The 12,846-nt window shown below is 42.8% G+C and overlaps 1 protein-coding gene across 8 annotated transcripts in view; it reads left to right on the top strand.

Annotated features, from left to right (window-relative positions):
• The window catches only part of LOC148363691 (uncharacterized), a 51,712-nt gene that overhangs the window by 16,314 nt on the left and 22,552 nt on the right, over positions 1 to 12,846 (top strand). For all 8 annotated transcript variants that reach the window (XM_088337667.1, XM_088337663.1, XM_088337672.1 and 5 more), the window contains exons 4-9: positions 342 to 446; positions 4,240 to 4,282; positions 6,560 to 6,635; positions 8,594 to 8,812; positions 9,741 to 9,828; positions 9,900 to 10,052. In XM_088337667.1, the coding sequence (XP_088193793.1) occupies positions 342 to 446; positions 4,240 to 4,282; positions 6,560 to 6,635; positions 8,594 to 8,812; positions 9,741 to 9,828; positions 9,900 to 10,052 (684 nt within the window). The remainder of the gene's footprint in view (positions 1 to 341; positions 447 to 4,239; positions 4,283 to 6,559; positions 6,636 to 8,593; positions 8,813 to 9,740; positions 9,829 to 9,899; positions 10,053 to 12,846) is intronic.

Raw genomic sequence — 12,846 nt, 5'->3', positions numbered from 1 at the left:
AAGTCAAGTTTATGAGAAGTGTTGGGAACGTTACTTTAAAAAAATATTTGTTTCTAGTTAGTCCATGGAAATACAACAACAACAACAAAAAATACTGCACCAGAAATAGTATGTCAGAAATACTACAAAAATGAAACTAAAGTATCACTACAAAATATTAGAGATATACAAAAACAGTGACTATAGAAGTACTACAAATATCGATATACTCCAAAAACACAACGACAGTAAATCCAACTGGCTTTTTTCGATCCAGCTCTGTCCAACTCCAGCGATTGTCTCTTTTCAACCGCTCCGGGCGGATCCGACTGACTATTTGCGCCCCGCTTTCCCGTTTTCAGAAATCCTCCAAAGGAGAAACGCTGTTGGACACGGTCTGCGAGCATCTCAACTTGCTGGAGAAAGATTATTTCGGCTTGACCTTCACGGACACGGACGGACACAAGGTCTTTTCACTCGTTGCTACCCCCCCTTACAAATGTCTCTACACACAAAAGTTGAAGGTTCCAAAGTACCTCAAAGGGAAAACCTTGCCTCTGGTTACAAAGGCCTTTCAGAATACAAAGTCCAAAATACAGTACAGTAAGCGTAGTTCTACCCGGCAACTCGGTGCACATGCGTGAATCCCGGCATGCTCTTCGTGTCCCCGGTTCAAGTTAACTGGTAAATGAGTATTTGGATGATCTCCTTTATTCTTTTTTTTTTTTGGACACCTCTCGCTTTATGTTTATTGTGCAGTAATCTCATTTTAACATGTATTTCTTTCCTGTTCCGATTTATGACTTCTTATTTATCCTTGAAACGGATTAGCGCATTTACATTCAAAAAGCGTCTCCACTTACAAATGTTTCAGGTTACAAAGCCACTCCCAGAACCAATTTAATCAAAATGGAAATGGAAAATGGACTGCATTTCTATAGCGCTCCCCAAGCGCTTTACAATGTGCTTCACACTTACCTATTCACACACACACTCACACACCAAAAGGAAGTCAGCCATGCAAGGCACTTTACCTGCTTATCATTAGGGTTTCAGTGTATTGCCCAAGGACATTTTGACATATAACACGGAGGAGCCGGTAATCGAACCTGCACTCTAGGTATTTTTCTTTTCTTTATGCCGTGATATTTTTGTAGTAGTATTTTTGTATTATAGTATTACTGTAGTGGTATTTCTGAATTATTTCTATCAAAATGTTTTGAAGGATTCCCATAGTTCTACTTTCTAGAATTTTTTCAATGTTATTTTATTTTTGTCATATTTCTGTTGTAATATATCTGTCGTAGTATTTTTGTAGTATTGCTGTAGTAGTCTTTTCTAGTATTTCAGTAGAAGTATTTTTTAAGTACGGTGTTTCTATAGAAGTATTTTTGTATTATAGTATTACTGTAGCGGTATTTCTGAATTATTTCTATCAAAGTGTTTTGAAGGATTCCCATAGTTCTACTTTGTAGTATTTTTAATGTTATTGCACTTGTACTGTTGCAGTTTTTCTGTTGTAATATATTTGTCGTAGTATTTTTGTAGTATTACTGTAGTAGTCTTTTCTAGAATTTCTGTAGAAGAAGTACGGTATGTTTATAAAAGTATTTTTGTAGTATTTACAAAAGTACTCATCACAGAAACATCATCAGTCTAAAATAGATACCCGAAAACTATAAAGCCGGCGTACCTCACCATTTACTGTTCCCTGGCCGACTTCAAATTCATCGAATGTCCGCAAAAATGGCTCGGTGACATCCAGGACATTCCAGGGAATCCAACCGTGTCAAATATTGACTCTAAAACAACCGATAATGCAGACCAAAAAAAAAGTCCGCCTCAAAGCATGGCTGCCTGATTTGACGTTTCTTCTTGTAATTCGTTCGTTTCGCTCCAAAACTCGCCTTTACAAATAAACAGACTCTTAAATTTATACCCAATAAGGTGTTTAGCCTTTTAAATGACACCAGTCTTGGCCTACAGCAGGCTGTTTTGATAAAACGAAAATCTTCTGCGGTAGCTCTGAATATCTTCAGCCAGTAGTCCCCAATTCCAATGTTGATTGACACATCGGTTAGCCAATAAAATTGCTGATATCATTTTATGCTATTTTTCGGGATGTATTCAAATCACAGTCGGAAATGAACTCGTATAAATGGAACCTGGGATCCATTTTCACGCACCATCAGTGTTCGTTTTACCTCTGAAAAGTGATGGGTCCCGGGGACTCGCATGCTCAAAAATCTATGGGTCCCAACGCGTGTTCCCTCTAAGCTGCGCGTGTGCGCAATTGCGCACTGCTCGCACATTCTCTGAAAATCTAGCCAGCGCGCAAAAATGAGGGCTCAAAATTACTAATTAAGAAGCGTCTTAAGTCAAAGTTACGGTGCATGAAGGTAAAAATACACGGGTTCCCCTGACATTGTGTCCTAAATGCGGTATTTTGAAGTCGAGTCGAAGTAGAACGAAGTTGAGTAAAGTTAGTAGAGTTTGTCAAGAAACGGCTTCTTCGGCTCGGCTCACTAAAAGGAACCGACTCTTTCGGGTCCTAAACGGTCCATCCGGTTATTTTTGCTTCTTTAATCCCAACATAACCAAATATTATGTGAAATTGTGCACAAAATGACTTAAAGGAAGGGGGAATTAGAACAAAAAAGAAAAAAATACCAAAATGAAAAGGTAGTGAAAAGCTGGGGAAAAAAAAGAAAAGAAACGAAGAGAAAAAAAGAAGGAAAAATTTAGAAAAAGCAAGAAAAAAAGAAAAGAAAGAAATGTAGGAAAAAAGTAAATAGAGAACAAAAAGAAAAAAGTAACAACTCGGAAAAAATAAACACAATGAGATTTTTTTTTAGGAACTAAAAAAAAGTATAAAAAAAACATGGAGTTTGTGTTGCATTCAAATAACTTCCAATTATATATAGTAAATCTTTTTGCCAACATCGTACTTCCACTAAAAAATGTGATTAAGTACAGTTCTGTATCTTATAGCCGACTAAATAAGCCCCCCAAAATGTTAATATTATGCGACAAAATATATCAGGAAATAAAAAGATATCTTGTGAAAGAATTGTAAGAACAAACGACGCATGTAGGCCGTACAACCTTTGCAATAGTACATGAGTCAATTCATTCAAAAGAGAAAAATAGTATTGCATTGCCGGAAACTCAGCAAAATGTAACTTGATGTCAAGTTTGGACATGTTTGAGAATTAATTATCTTGCCACACTTGGGATTATGGTTGCTTAGTGTTGTTTCAAGCGTACATGCAAATATAATTAAGTAGAATAATACATTTTCTTATTTAAATGATTAATTCATTTTCTGCATTAAATTATTTTTGGTAATATACTGATTAAAGGGATAACCACAAACCTGTCTTTTTTCGTTTTCTCCTTTTATATTTTTTCTTAACTTCTCTATACAACATAATAATTCGTAATATAATGCATCAAAGCAAGTGAGCCATTTGAGAGCCGGCTCTCTTTAATGACTTGAGCCGAAAAAGCCGGTTCTCTAAAAAGAGTCGGACTTTCACTACACAACTCGAACTCGTTTGACTTGATTGATTTGCCGTTTCGTGATAGTCAATGTATTCCGGACAGTACCCATAATTGACAAATTTGCTTTTTTTCCATACAGATTTTCTTGTGCGTGGTAAAAGTCTTAAAATGCATAATAAACGTACTTTGTACGGCAAAAACATACAGGTTGACAGGTATGCATACTTAACCTTCACTCAACGACAAGCACCACAACAATGACGTCATCTCAAAGCAACGAGATCTCGTTTGCCGAGATCGGCGTGCAGACGAAAACTCGAACCGCGAGACCAAAACAACAATGGCGGATCTGCCTGACGAAATGTTTGGAGTGCATCTCTTTGATTAAAAAAAAAGAAAAAAAAAGGGTAATCGGGTAATAATGACAATTTTGTGTCAAAAAGGTTGCGTCCCGGGGACGCACCTTGATTTGAGACTATGCGTACCCAGCAAAAATGATGCCTCTAGGACACATGGACGCGGGAAAACGAAAACACTGACCATTGTTAAACGCGAGTGTGCACCGTCATGGATTGACTTCTCTAAAGAGAAGTCAAACATTAACAACTCTTTCACAATGTCTAAAAATTGGCCAAAGTAAAATAAACAAACGTTTAAGGGCTGTGAACTGGTCATCTTCTGAAGGCCACTTTTGGAAACCTTTTTAGACCAAATATCAGCAAAATCCAAACTAAAACCTCAATTTGTGTCCCCCAGAACTGGTTGGACCTCTCCAAAGAGATCAAGAAACAGATGCGCAGTGAGTATCGGATTTCACATTAAAATCAGGGTTGGCATGGGTGCTTGAAATCCTTGGATTTTACTGTTGTGTTTTCAAGTTGGAATTTGAGATGAAGTGCTTGAAATCCTTGCCATGTTTCTTAGGTGAGGCTCAGTAGCCTAGATGGTAAGGCGCCCGCTTTGAGACTGGGAGGTTCGGGTTCGCGCCCCGGCCGAGTCATTCCTAAGACTTAAAAAGTGGTCGGTGGCGCCCTCTGTTGGCTGCGGCTGCATCGGCTCGCTACAACGGGTCAGGTGCAATCGACATTTCGTTCTGTGTACATTGTTACACAGAATGACAATACAAGGAAATTATTATTATATTATTATTTAATCTTATTTTATGGTTTCAAAAATGGATCAAGGCTAAGGTTGTAGCTTTTGATTAGGGTATTAAACTGAATTAAGGGTCAGTAATAGGGTTGGGGCTAGGGTTACAGCTAAAGTGAGATACTAGAATTTAAGCCCTATATGAGGGTTCCAAACTAAATGTACAGGTTTGGAACTATGGTTTGAAACAGGGATAGGCTTGGTATAGGGCCAGAAGCTAGGGTTTGGGCTACATGTTAGGATTTCAAACCGATTTTAGGGGTTCTAAAATAAGGTTGGGGCTAGAGTTACGGTTTGAAACTAAGGTTTAGGCCTATGTCCTGTGGATGGATGCGGCATTTCTTTTTTGGGTGGTACTAGAAAAAAATTGGCTTTGAAAATCCTTCAAAAGTGCTTGAATTTGCTCATAAAATAAGGTGTAGGAACCCTGTTAAAAGCTATTTCATGCGCAAAACAGATTCCGTCTCTCGATTATCGGTCACATTTTAAGCACCAAATATCGAATAGAATAGAATTGTCTTTATTGTCGTTGATACCAAAGATGAGAAACATTGCGTGAAATGAGATTAGACATGGCACTCCAGGGTAAAACATGTCAGAGAAAATACTGTCAGGATATATAGGCAAAAAATAAATAATCACAACATAGTGCTTTGAAAATTGCCCTTAGTCATAATAATAATAACCCAATAGCTTAACTTTATTTGAGAACACTATAAAAGCCAATGTTGAACGTCTGGAACATTGAATGTGTCCCGAATGGAATAAAGCACGTTCCCTTTTTGCCATATCTCCTCTCTGCGTATATTTTGGGGTGATGCCCAACGACGATCTCTCCAAAAACCCCACGAGGGAGGGCGGTTTTTTTTAGACTGCTACAACCAAAAACTGTACCGGTAGGAAGGGGGTGCGGGACCAGGAAGGCAAAGAAGATCTTAAAAGGGAGGCTGTCAGGACCAGAACGGAAGCAGGACCTACTTGCGTATCGTTTACCACAAGTTTTATAGAAGGAACGAGGAAGGGCTGCGCCCACGATCCGGTGTACGCTCTCGTACTTGGCCTGTGATCCGAACACTGAAGTTGATCTCCCATGGCGAGTGATGGCGGTTTGGGGGACAGAAAAAATGGGTCGGTAGCCGGGACAGGAGAGCAAAAACGTGGTCGTAAGCGAGTCGCAAGCCAGAATCGGAGAGCAGATGTGGTCGGGATCAAAAATGGGTCATAAGTCGGGATGGCAGAGTATATGTGGTCAGGATCAAAAACGGGTCGTAGCTGGAGATAAACGGGAACAAAAAAACGGGACAAATGAGAGTCAGGGTAAAAAAAAGGCTTGCCTTGTATCACGGAGATTCGCAGATGGACTGACAACAGGGGATTGACAGGGACGGGTTCAAATAGTGACAGGGAGCCAATCATAACCTGTGGAAAACAATCTTGAAGTCAAGATTTGGTAATACCCTTAAGGACGATTGCTTGCTTGGACAATGAAGAACAAGGAGGAAACTGAAGGAGAAGATGGTGTGGCGGGTCTTGGTTTGACAAAACTGAAACATGGAAGGGTTATGATTTTAGAGAGTGAAAGGTTTCATGAATCCAAATGTTCTAGCAGAGTGAGGTGGGAGCCCGGAGTTTTTTGGGTCGTGGAGGCTGTCTGTCTGATTGCAAACACCTAGGGAGAGGAAAAGTGAAGTAAAGCTGCCATCTTTTGGAGAAAAGGAGGACTGCAAGCACCATAACCCTGACAATTGCATTCAAAAGAATACGTTTCTTTGCGATAGCTGGATTTGATAGAAAACAAGTAGTCGTGTTGGATTTTGCCAGGGCTCCGAGTGAAACGTCAGCTTTCAGCCAGTTCGAATTGGACAGGATGAAACGTTACCCGAGCGTACCTTCATAACGCCTCCTTTTTTTCCCTTTTTGTGTGCAGACAATCCCTGGCACTTTGCCTTCGCCGTCAAGTTCTACCCGCCGGACCCAACTCAGCTCAGCGAGGACATCACCAGGTACCGTCCCAACCGGTCCTTCTCAACTGGTTTGACTCCGGGACCCGGCATCCCTCCCTCGTTTATAAACTAAATCAACCAAAAATGTCAAATGTATCGACCAGAACTAACGAGTAACAATTCGAAACTTCCTTGAAAACATTTGAATTTTGGCTGAAGTGCTTGAAATTGTTGCAATTGCCATGTTTCTTGGCAGTCTAACTCTATAGACCTGTCACGGTTGCCATTACGCCCAATTGGCGCCGCCCGTGTGGCGCTGGCTGCAGCTTGTTGACGAATTGGCTTCCCCGCTATTTAAACCATGTCCTGTCAATTCCCTTTAGTGGGTCCGTCTGCGAATCTTCGTGTGTTCAAGGCCAGCCTTTTTCGACCCTGACCCTCGCTTGTCCCGTTTTGCTCCAGTTTGTCTCTGACTACAACCCATTTTGATCCCGATCACGTCTGCTCTCCCGTCTTGGCTTACGACTCTTTTCCGACCCCGATTACGTCTGCTCTCCAGTTCTGGCTTGCGACTCGCTTCCGACCGTGTTTTTGCTCTCTTGTCCCAGCTACCGACCCATTTTTTCTGTCCCCGACGCCGCCATTGCTTGCCACGGAAGATCCACTTTCGTGTTAGGATCACAAGTTGAGTACGAGATCTACCTGCTTCCTGCGTCCAGCGAACTTCAATGAAACTTGTAGTAAACGTTACGCAAGTGTGTCCTGTTTCCATTCTGGTCCTGATAAAACCGTGCAATAAACGCGAACATTTTTAAAAAACGTGTGTGACAACGACGCCGACACGCCTGCTCTCAGTCATTAAAGCGTTGTCACGTGAAGCGCTACCTCCCCCTACTGGTTGCATCCGAGAGGGCAGCTCTTTTTTCGTCTTCTAAACGGTTTCTCAAATTTCATTTTGTTGAATGACATATCCATCCAGCCATTCGTTATCTGCAGGGCTTATCTTCAGCGGTGTCGCGGGGGTGCCGGAGCCCCTCCCACCCTCGACTGCTTGCCGGCCAGTCATCACGCACCAAACTATTGAGTGATTTCCTATGTATTGCAGGGGATATCTGAAAAACACATGAAATACAAATTAAAATACTCCCAGATCTACAAAACCCAGCTGCACGTGCATAGCTGAGGCATAATTTGTGTCAGTTTATAGCAGCCCAATGACGCAAAAAGATCATATATAGGAATAGCTTAAAATAGAAAGAACTATGTGCTAGCAGCAAGATAGCCACTTTATTTTAGTCATCAAAATTACAAAATGAGAAGATTCTTTTGATTTTGGTGTCAGAACCCGAACAGACGGTGGACCCAGACGTGTAACCTTTTCACACAAGCTTTATTTTACGAGAAGAACACAAACGTCAGTGATCCATCGATTGCTGGGCAGAAGAGATCAAAACCGGTCAGGACAGACGGGATTGATACCAGATACAGGATACACGAGCAGATACTGGACAGGATGGGACATACGGGATTGATACCTGATACTGGATACACGAGCAAGATACTGGACAGGACGGGATCAATACTGGATACTGGAGCAAGATACTGGACAGGACGAGACAGGCGGGATCGATACAGGGTACTGGAGACTGGAGCAAGATACTGGACAGGACGAGACACATAGGATCGATACCGGATACTGGAGACTGGAGCAAGATACCGTACAAGACGAGACAGGCGAGATCAAAACCGGATACTGGATACACGAGCAGGATACTGGACAGAGTCAAAACACAAGTCTTGCAAGTGAAAAGGTTCGTTGACGGACTGACCAATAGTGAATGAGAGCACTGAGTTTAAATAGGGGGGAGCCCATCAGGTTTTAGGTTTCTGTTCTTTTGGTGTCCCGTGGAAGAGACTAAGAGCGGGGGGCTATTCCCGAAGTCGCAACGTCCTCTAGGCGAACCTTGAAATCAATGTTTTCGGTTCCCAAAGTCCAACCCCTTCCCCGGTTTTGGCAGGTACTACCTGTGTCTGCAGCTGAGGTCCGACATGCTCTCAGGCGGGCTTCCGTGCTCCTTCGTCACGCACGCCCTGCTGGGCTCGTACTCGGTGCAGGCCCAACTGGGCGACTACGACCGGGACGAGCACGGCCGGGACTACGTCTCCCGTTTCCCGTTGGCTCCCAACCAGACTCCGGAACTGGAGGAGAGAGTTATGGAGCTCCATCGCAATTACAAGTAAGGAAGCCGCTCGCGCTCGACGTTCGCTCTGATCTTCCGCAGGTTCGCATAATGGAGAGGAACATCGATCCCGACTCCGCAAACCGAATCAAAGCGGGTTGCATTCTGCCGGCTTTCTGGCAGCACTTGTTAGGATTTCGCAATTAAATGAGTGGGCTTATTTTTATATTGGAAAGGTTGCAAACGTCACTTATTTGGTATTTTCAAAAAGACTGGGTGGAAACATAGGATGTTATGGAGAAAGATGGGCGCCGCCAGGCTGTACTTGCCCAAGACACAACCTTGCCAGCCATCCGCTTAAGAGATACAACCAACCATCTTTTGTTACATAATAAAGTACTCACATTTTGGGGGATTTCTTTATTCAGTTGCAATACAGAAACGCGTTAAATCACACTTTTTAGTGGAAGTACAATGTTGGCATCGAGATTGACTTGATATCTTTGGAAATGATTTGAATGCAACACGAGACCAATCTAAGAGACCCCAAAACCCCTTTTTTTTCCTGTACTTTTCCTTCTTTTTCTCCTGCTTTATTTTTCTACTTTTTTCTTTATCTTTTACTCATTTTCTTTCATTTTTCCTCACTTTTTATTTCTTTTTCCCTTTTTCTTCTGTTGTTCTGTTTTTCCTTTTACCTTGTAATTTTTCTTTATTTTTTATTTTTTTTTCCGAGCTTTTTGCTTATTTTTCTTGCTTTTTCCTCTTTTTCTTATTTTCTTTCCTGCTTTTATTCTTTTCTCTTTTCCCTTTCCTTTTTTTCTTTCCCAGTTTCTTTTTCTCCTCACCTTTTGACTTATTTTTCATTTTGGTCTCATTTATCCTTATTATCCTTTAACACCCCCCCCCCCCTTTTAAATCATGTTATGCATATTATTACATCATAATTTTCGCTGATGTCAGCGACCGACTCTTGTACCTTCAGGGGCATGACTCCGGCCGAGGCTGAAATGAACTTCTTGGAGAACGCCAAGAAACTGTCCATGTACGGAGTGGACCTGCACCCCGCCAAGGTAGGTCGGAATCGGCCAACGCGGACTTTTTGGGATGCTCGTCCTCACTCAGTGGTTTTTGTCCGCCGCAGGACTCGGAAGGGATCGAAATCATGTTGGGTGTGTGCGCCAACGGCCTCCTGATTTACAGAGACCGTCTGCGGATCAACCGTTTCGCTTGGCCCAAGATCCTGAAGATTTCCTACAAAAGGAGCAACTTCTACATCAAGATAAGACCTGGAGAGGTAAGCGAGACTCCTCGTCCAAAATGGTTTTCTGAGAGTCCTTCATAATCCATCACATTGAGAGTCTTCTTATGCGAAACATCGGTAAGCTTCTGTCTGTTCCTCTTTCGGATTTTTCTGCGATATCGTTCGAAAATAAAGAAAAAATAAAGCAGAATTACGAATACGAAGACTGTTAATAACTATCTAACTATCGTGCTGACGAACACGACACTTCAAGGTCAGGAAAATAACTCAAAGACAAGTGCGGAGATGATGGGATATGCTCATACACTGAGACATCCCATTCCAAGCAAGTGTTGTTGAACAATGAAGATCTCGCACTTTTAGAGACCAGGACCCCAAGAGTTTTTAGATAGTGTTGGATTCCTAAATTCACCCAACAGTCATGTGTGCTCGTTTTTTGAGAGAAAATAAAAAAAATGATCAGGCAGTCTGCAATTTCGCACGGGGGGCGGGTTTATTCACAACAGCAGATGTAGGTGTGCCCTCAGGAGACGACTGTCTATTGTATTTTGCAGCATCCATTTAGAATAGAAAATAATAGAATATACCTTTATTGTCATTGTTACAAAATGGGTTGAACATATTGTGGCAACAAAACTGGACGTGGCACTCCAGTTCACATTTTACAGTGAGGATAGAAGAGAAGAAAGAAGATAAAGGAACAAAGAAGATATTTGTATTGTCTTTGTTGCAGGCTTTGTTTTTCTCCAGAGGGGGTGAATGAGGGGGTGAGGGACAGACAGAGATGGTCGGATCCAGCTAGGTGGGGGAGGGGGGAAGCTCTGTACACATGTTTGATGTTACTGTACACACGGTCCAGTGTTTTCTCCCCCTAAGTTACAATGAATTCGGGAAGTACAGTCCTTAAGCATGCCTGATTAAAGTTGCTGGCAACGATAAAAGCTCTGTCGGGGTGTGCGAGCCGCTGTTTATTGATAGCAGCGAGCAGGAGATTTAGCACTATGCTAACGTTAGCATCCGGTGGAACGTAAACAGCAATCGCAATGACCACAGTTAGCTCTCGGTAGATAGAAGGGTCTACCCGATTCTGCGAGAAATTCTATATCGGGTGAGTGGTGTGTGTCAATGATTCTGCTGTTATTGCAGCGCATAGTCCTCCACCCCTGTTTTTACCGGAGTCTCCGTCTTGGTCGTGCCGGTGTAGGGTGCGTCCTGCTCGTTGGATTGTGGCGTCGCAGAAGCCAAGACTTCGTGATGACAAAAATACTGCAATTCCGGACGAAGCTTTTGGTGGCGATCCGCAGCTCAAATTCACTAATTTTGTGAACGATGGCATTGGTCAGGAACATGCTCGGCAGCCTCGTTTTTACTTTCCCCTCCGCCGTCTACGTCGTTTGTCGGCAGGCTGATCACCCAGGGAGATCCCGGTGGTCTCTGTATATTCCTCGGGATGTTGTGGGTGTTATTGTAGTCGTGAAAGGAGTCAAAGGGAAAATATGAGGGATAAAAGAACATGACAAAAAGACGAACTGGAGAGCCTGAAGCCGCTGCACTCGCGCGCGCCGCCATCTTGGATCCGGTCCGGTCATCCTGGAAGGGTGATGACCTCATGTGGGGCCTCAAGGTGTCTCCATTTTTCCTGGCCCTCATGTTGGTTTTAGATCAGATGTGTCATAATAGTCTGCACAGCCCATTGAGACTTCTTCTGAATAAGGGCCAAACAAATAAACATGGCTTGACTTTTTGGTAAAACTGTTGATTGGTCAACCATATTAAGGAAGTGTTTCGCATGCCCTTGAGCAGCCAAACTGACCTTCACTTCACAGGAAGCAGAGGTTTCCAAACTCTGGAGCATCAGACATAGATCAGAACAAATAAATAAATACCATTTCAGACTGAAATCAACTCAATGCAATTTTCCACTCTGGTACCAACCAACTGACACAAATGTTCATATTTGGAGGGAAGGAAAAGCATTGAAAGACATGTGGCAACCTGAATCGGTCCTGAGGTAGGGATCACGTTAAGTCAAGTCAAGTCCCATTTTTTTTGTTAGTCCCTTAATCACAAAAATGTCTCAAAGGACTGCACAGGATTACAATGACACCATTGCCTGATCTTAAACCAACATGCGGGAAAGGAAAAACTCAAAACCTCCAGCTCAAACTCAAAACCAAATCAGTTTAATTGCCGTATAGCAGGGGATAGAAACATCACTCATCACTTATCAATTTGTTAAGGACTTACTGTGGGTGCTGCGCAGAGTATTTGTACCCAGTCCTGTCTGTGCCCTTTTGTCAGTCCGTCTACGAACCTCAGTGTATACTAGGCAAGCCTTTTTCGACCCTGACTGCCACCTGTCCCGTTTTTGCTCCTGTCTGTCTTCGGCTACGACCCGCACAGCGCAGAAACACAAATAGGTGCCGTAACGGAGGGTTCGTACGTAGGAAGCCAAGGGGTGAGGCAACGATCGCAATCCGAGATGCAGATGAGGGGTCAGTGGTCCGGTAAACTCACTCAGCAAAGGCAACAGTCCAAGGGTTTGGCAAATGGCACTAGCGATCCGGAAGGGCAGGCGAGGGTTTGTCACGCAGGGATTTATAGAAGGCATAGGATGTGACGAGTAAGGCATGAACTAGCACAGAGCCAAGGCGACAGAGTGTTTTAATAGTGAACAGAGGGAGTCGTGATTGGAGGGTAAGGAAGAATTTTGAACCAGGAGGTGAGTGACCAAATCATTAAAAGAGAGACATAGAGGGGAGGAAGAGAGAGGGAGTCTACAGAGACACAAGAACCAAAGCGCAGGAACGTGACTGGAATATTCTAC

Source organism: Urocampus carinirostris, chromosome 6 (genome assembly GCF_059441175.1).
Source record: "Urocampus carinirostris isolate Australia breed hairy pipefish chromosome 6, RoL_Ucar_1.0, whole genome shotgun sequence".
Taxonomy (NCBI): domain Eukaryota; kingdom Metazoa; phylum Chordata; class Actinopteri; order Syngnathiformes; family Syngnathidae; genus Urocampus; species Urocampus carinirostris.
Note: the sequence above shows the minus strand (reverse complement) of the source record. Positions and strands in the feature narration are given on the sequence as shown.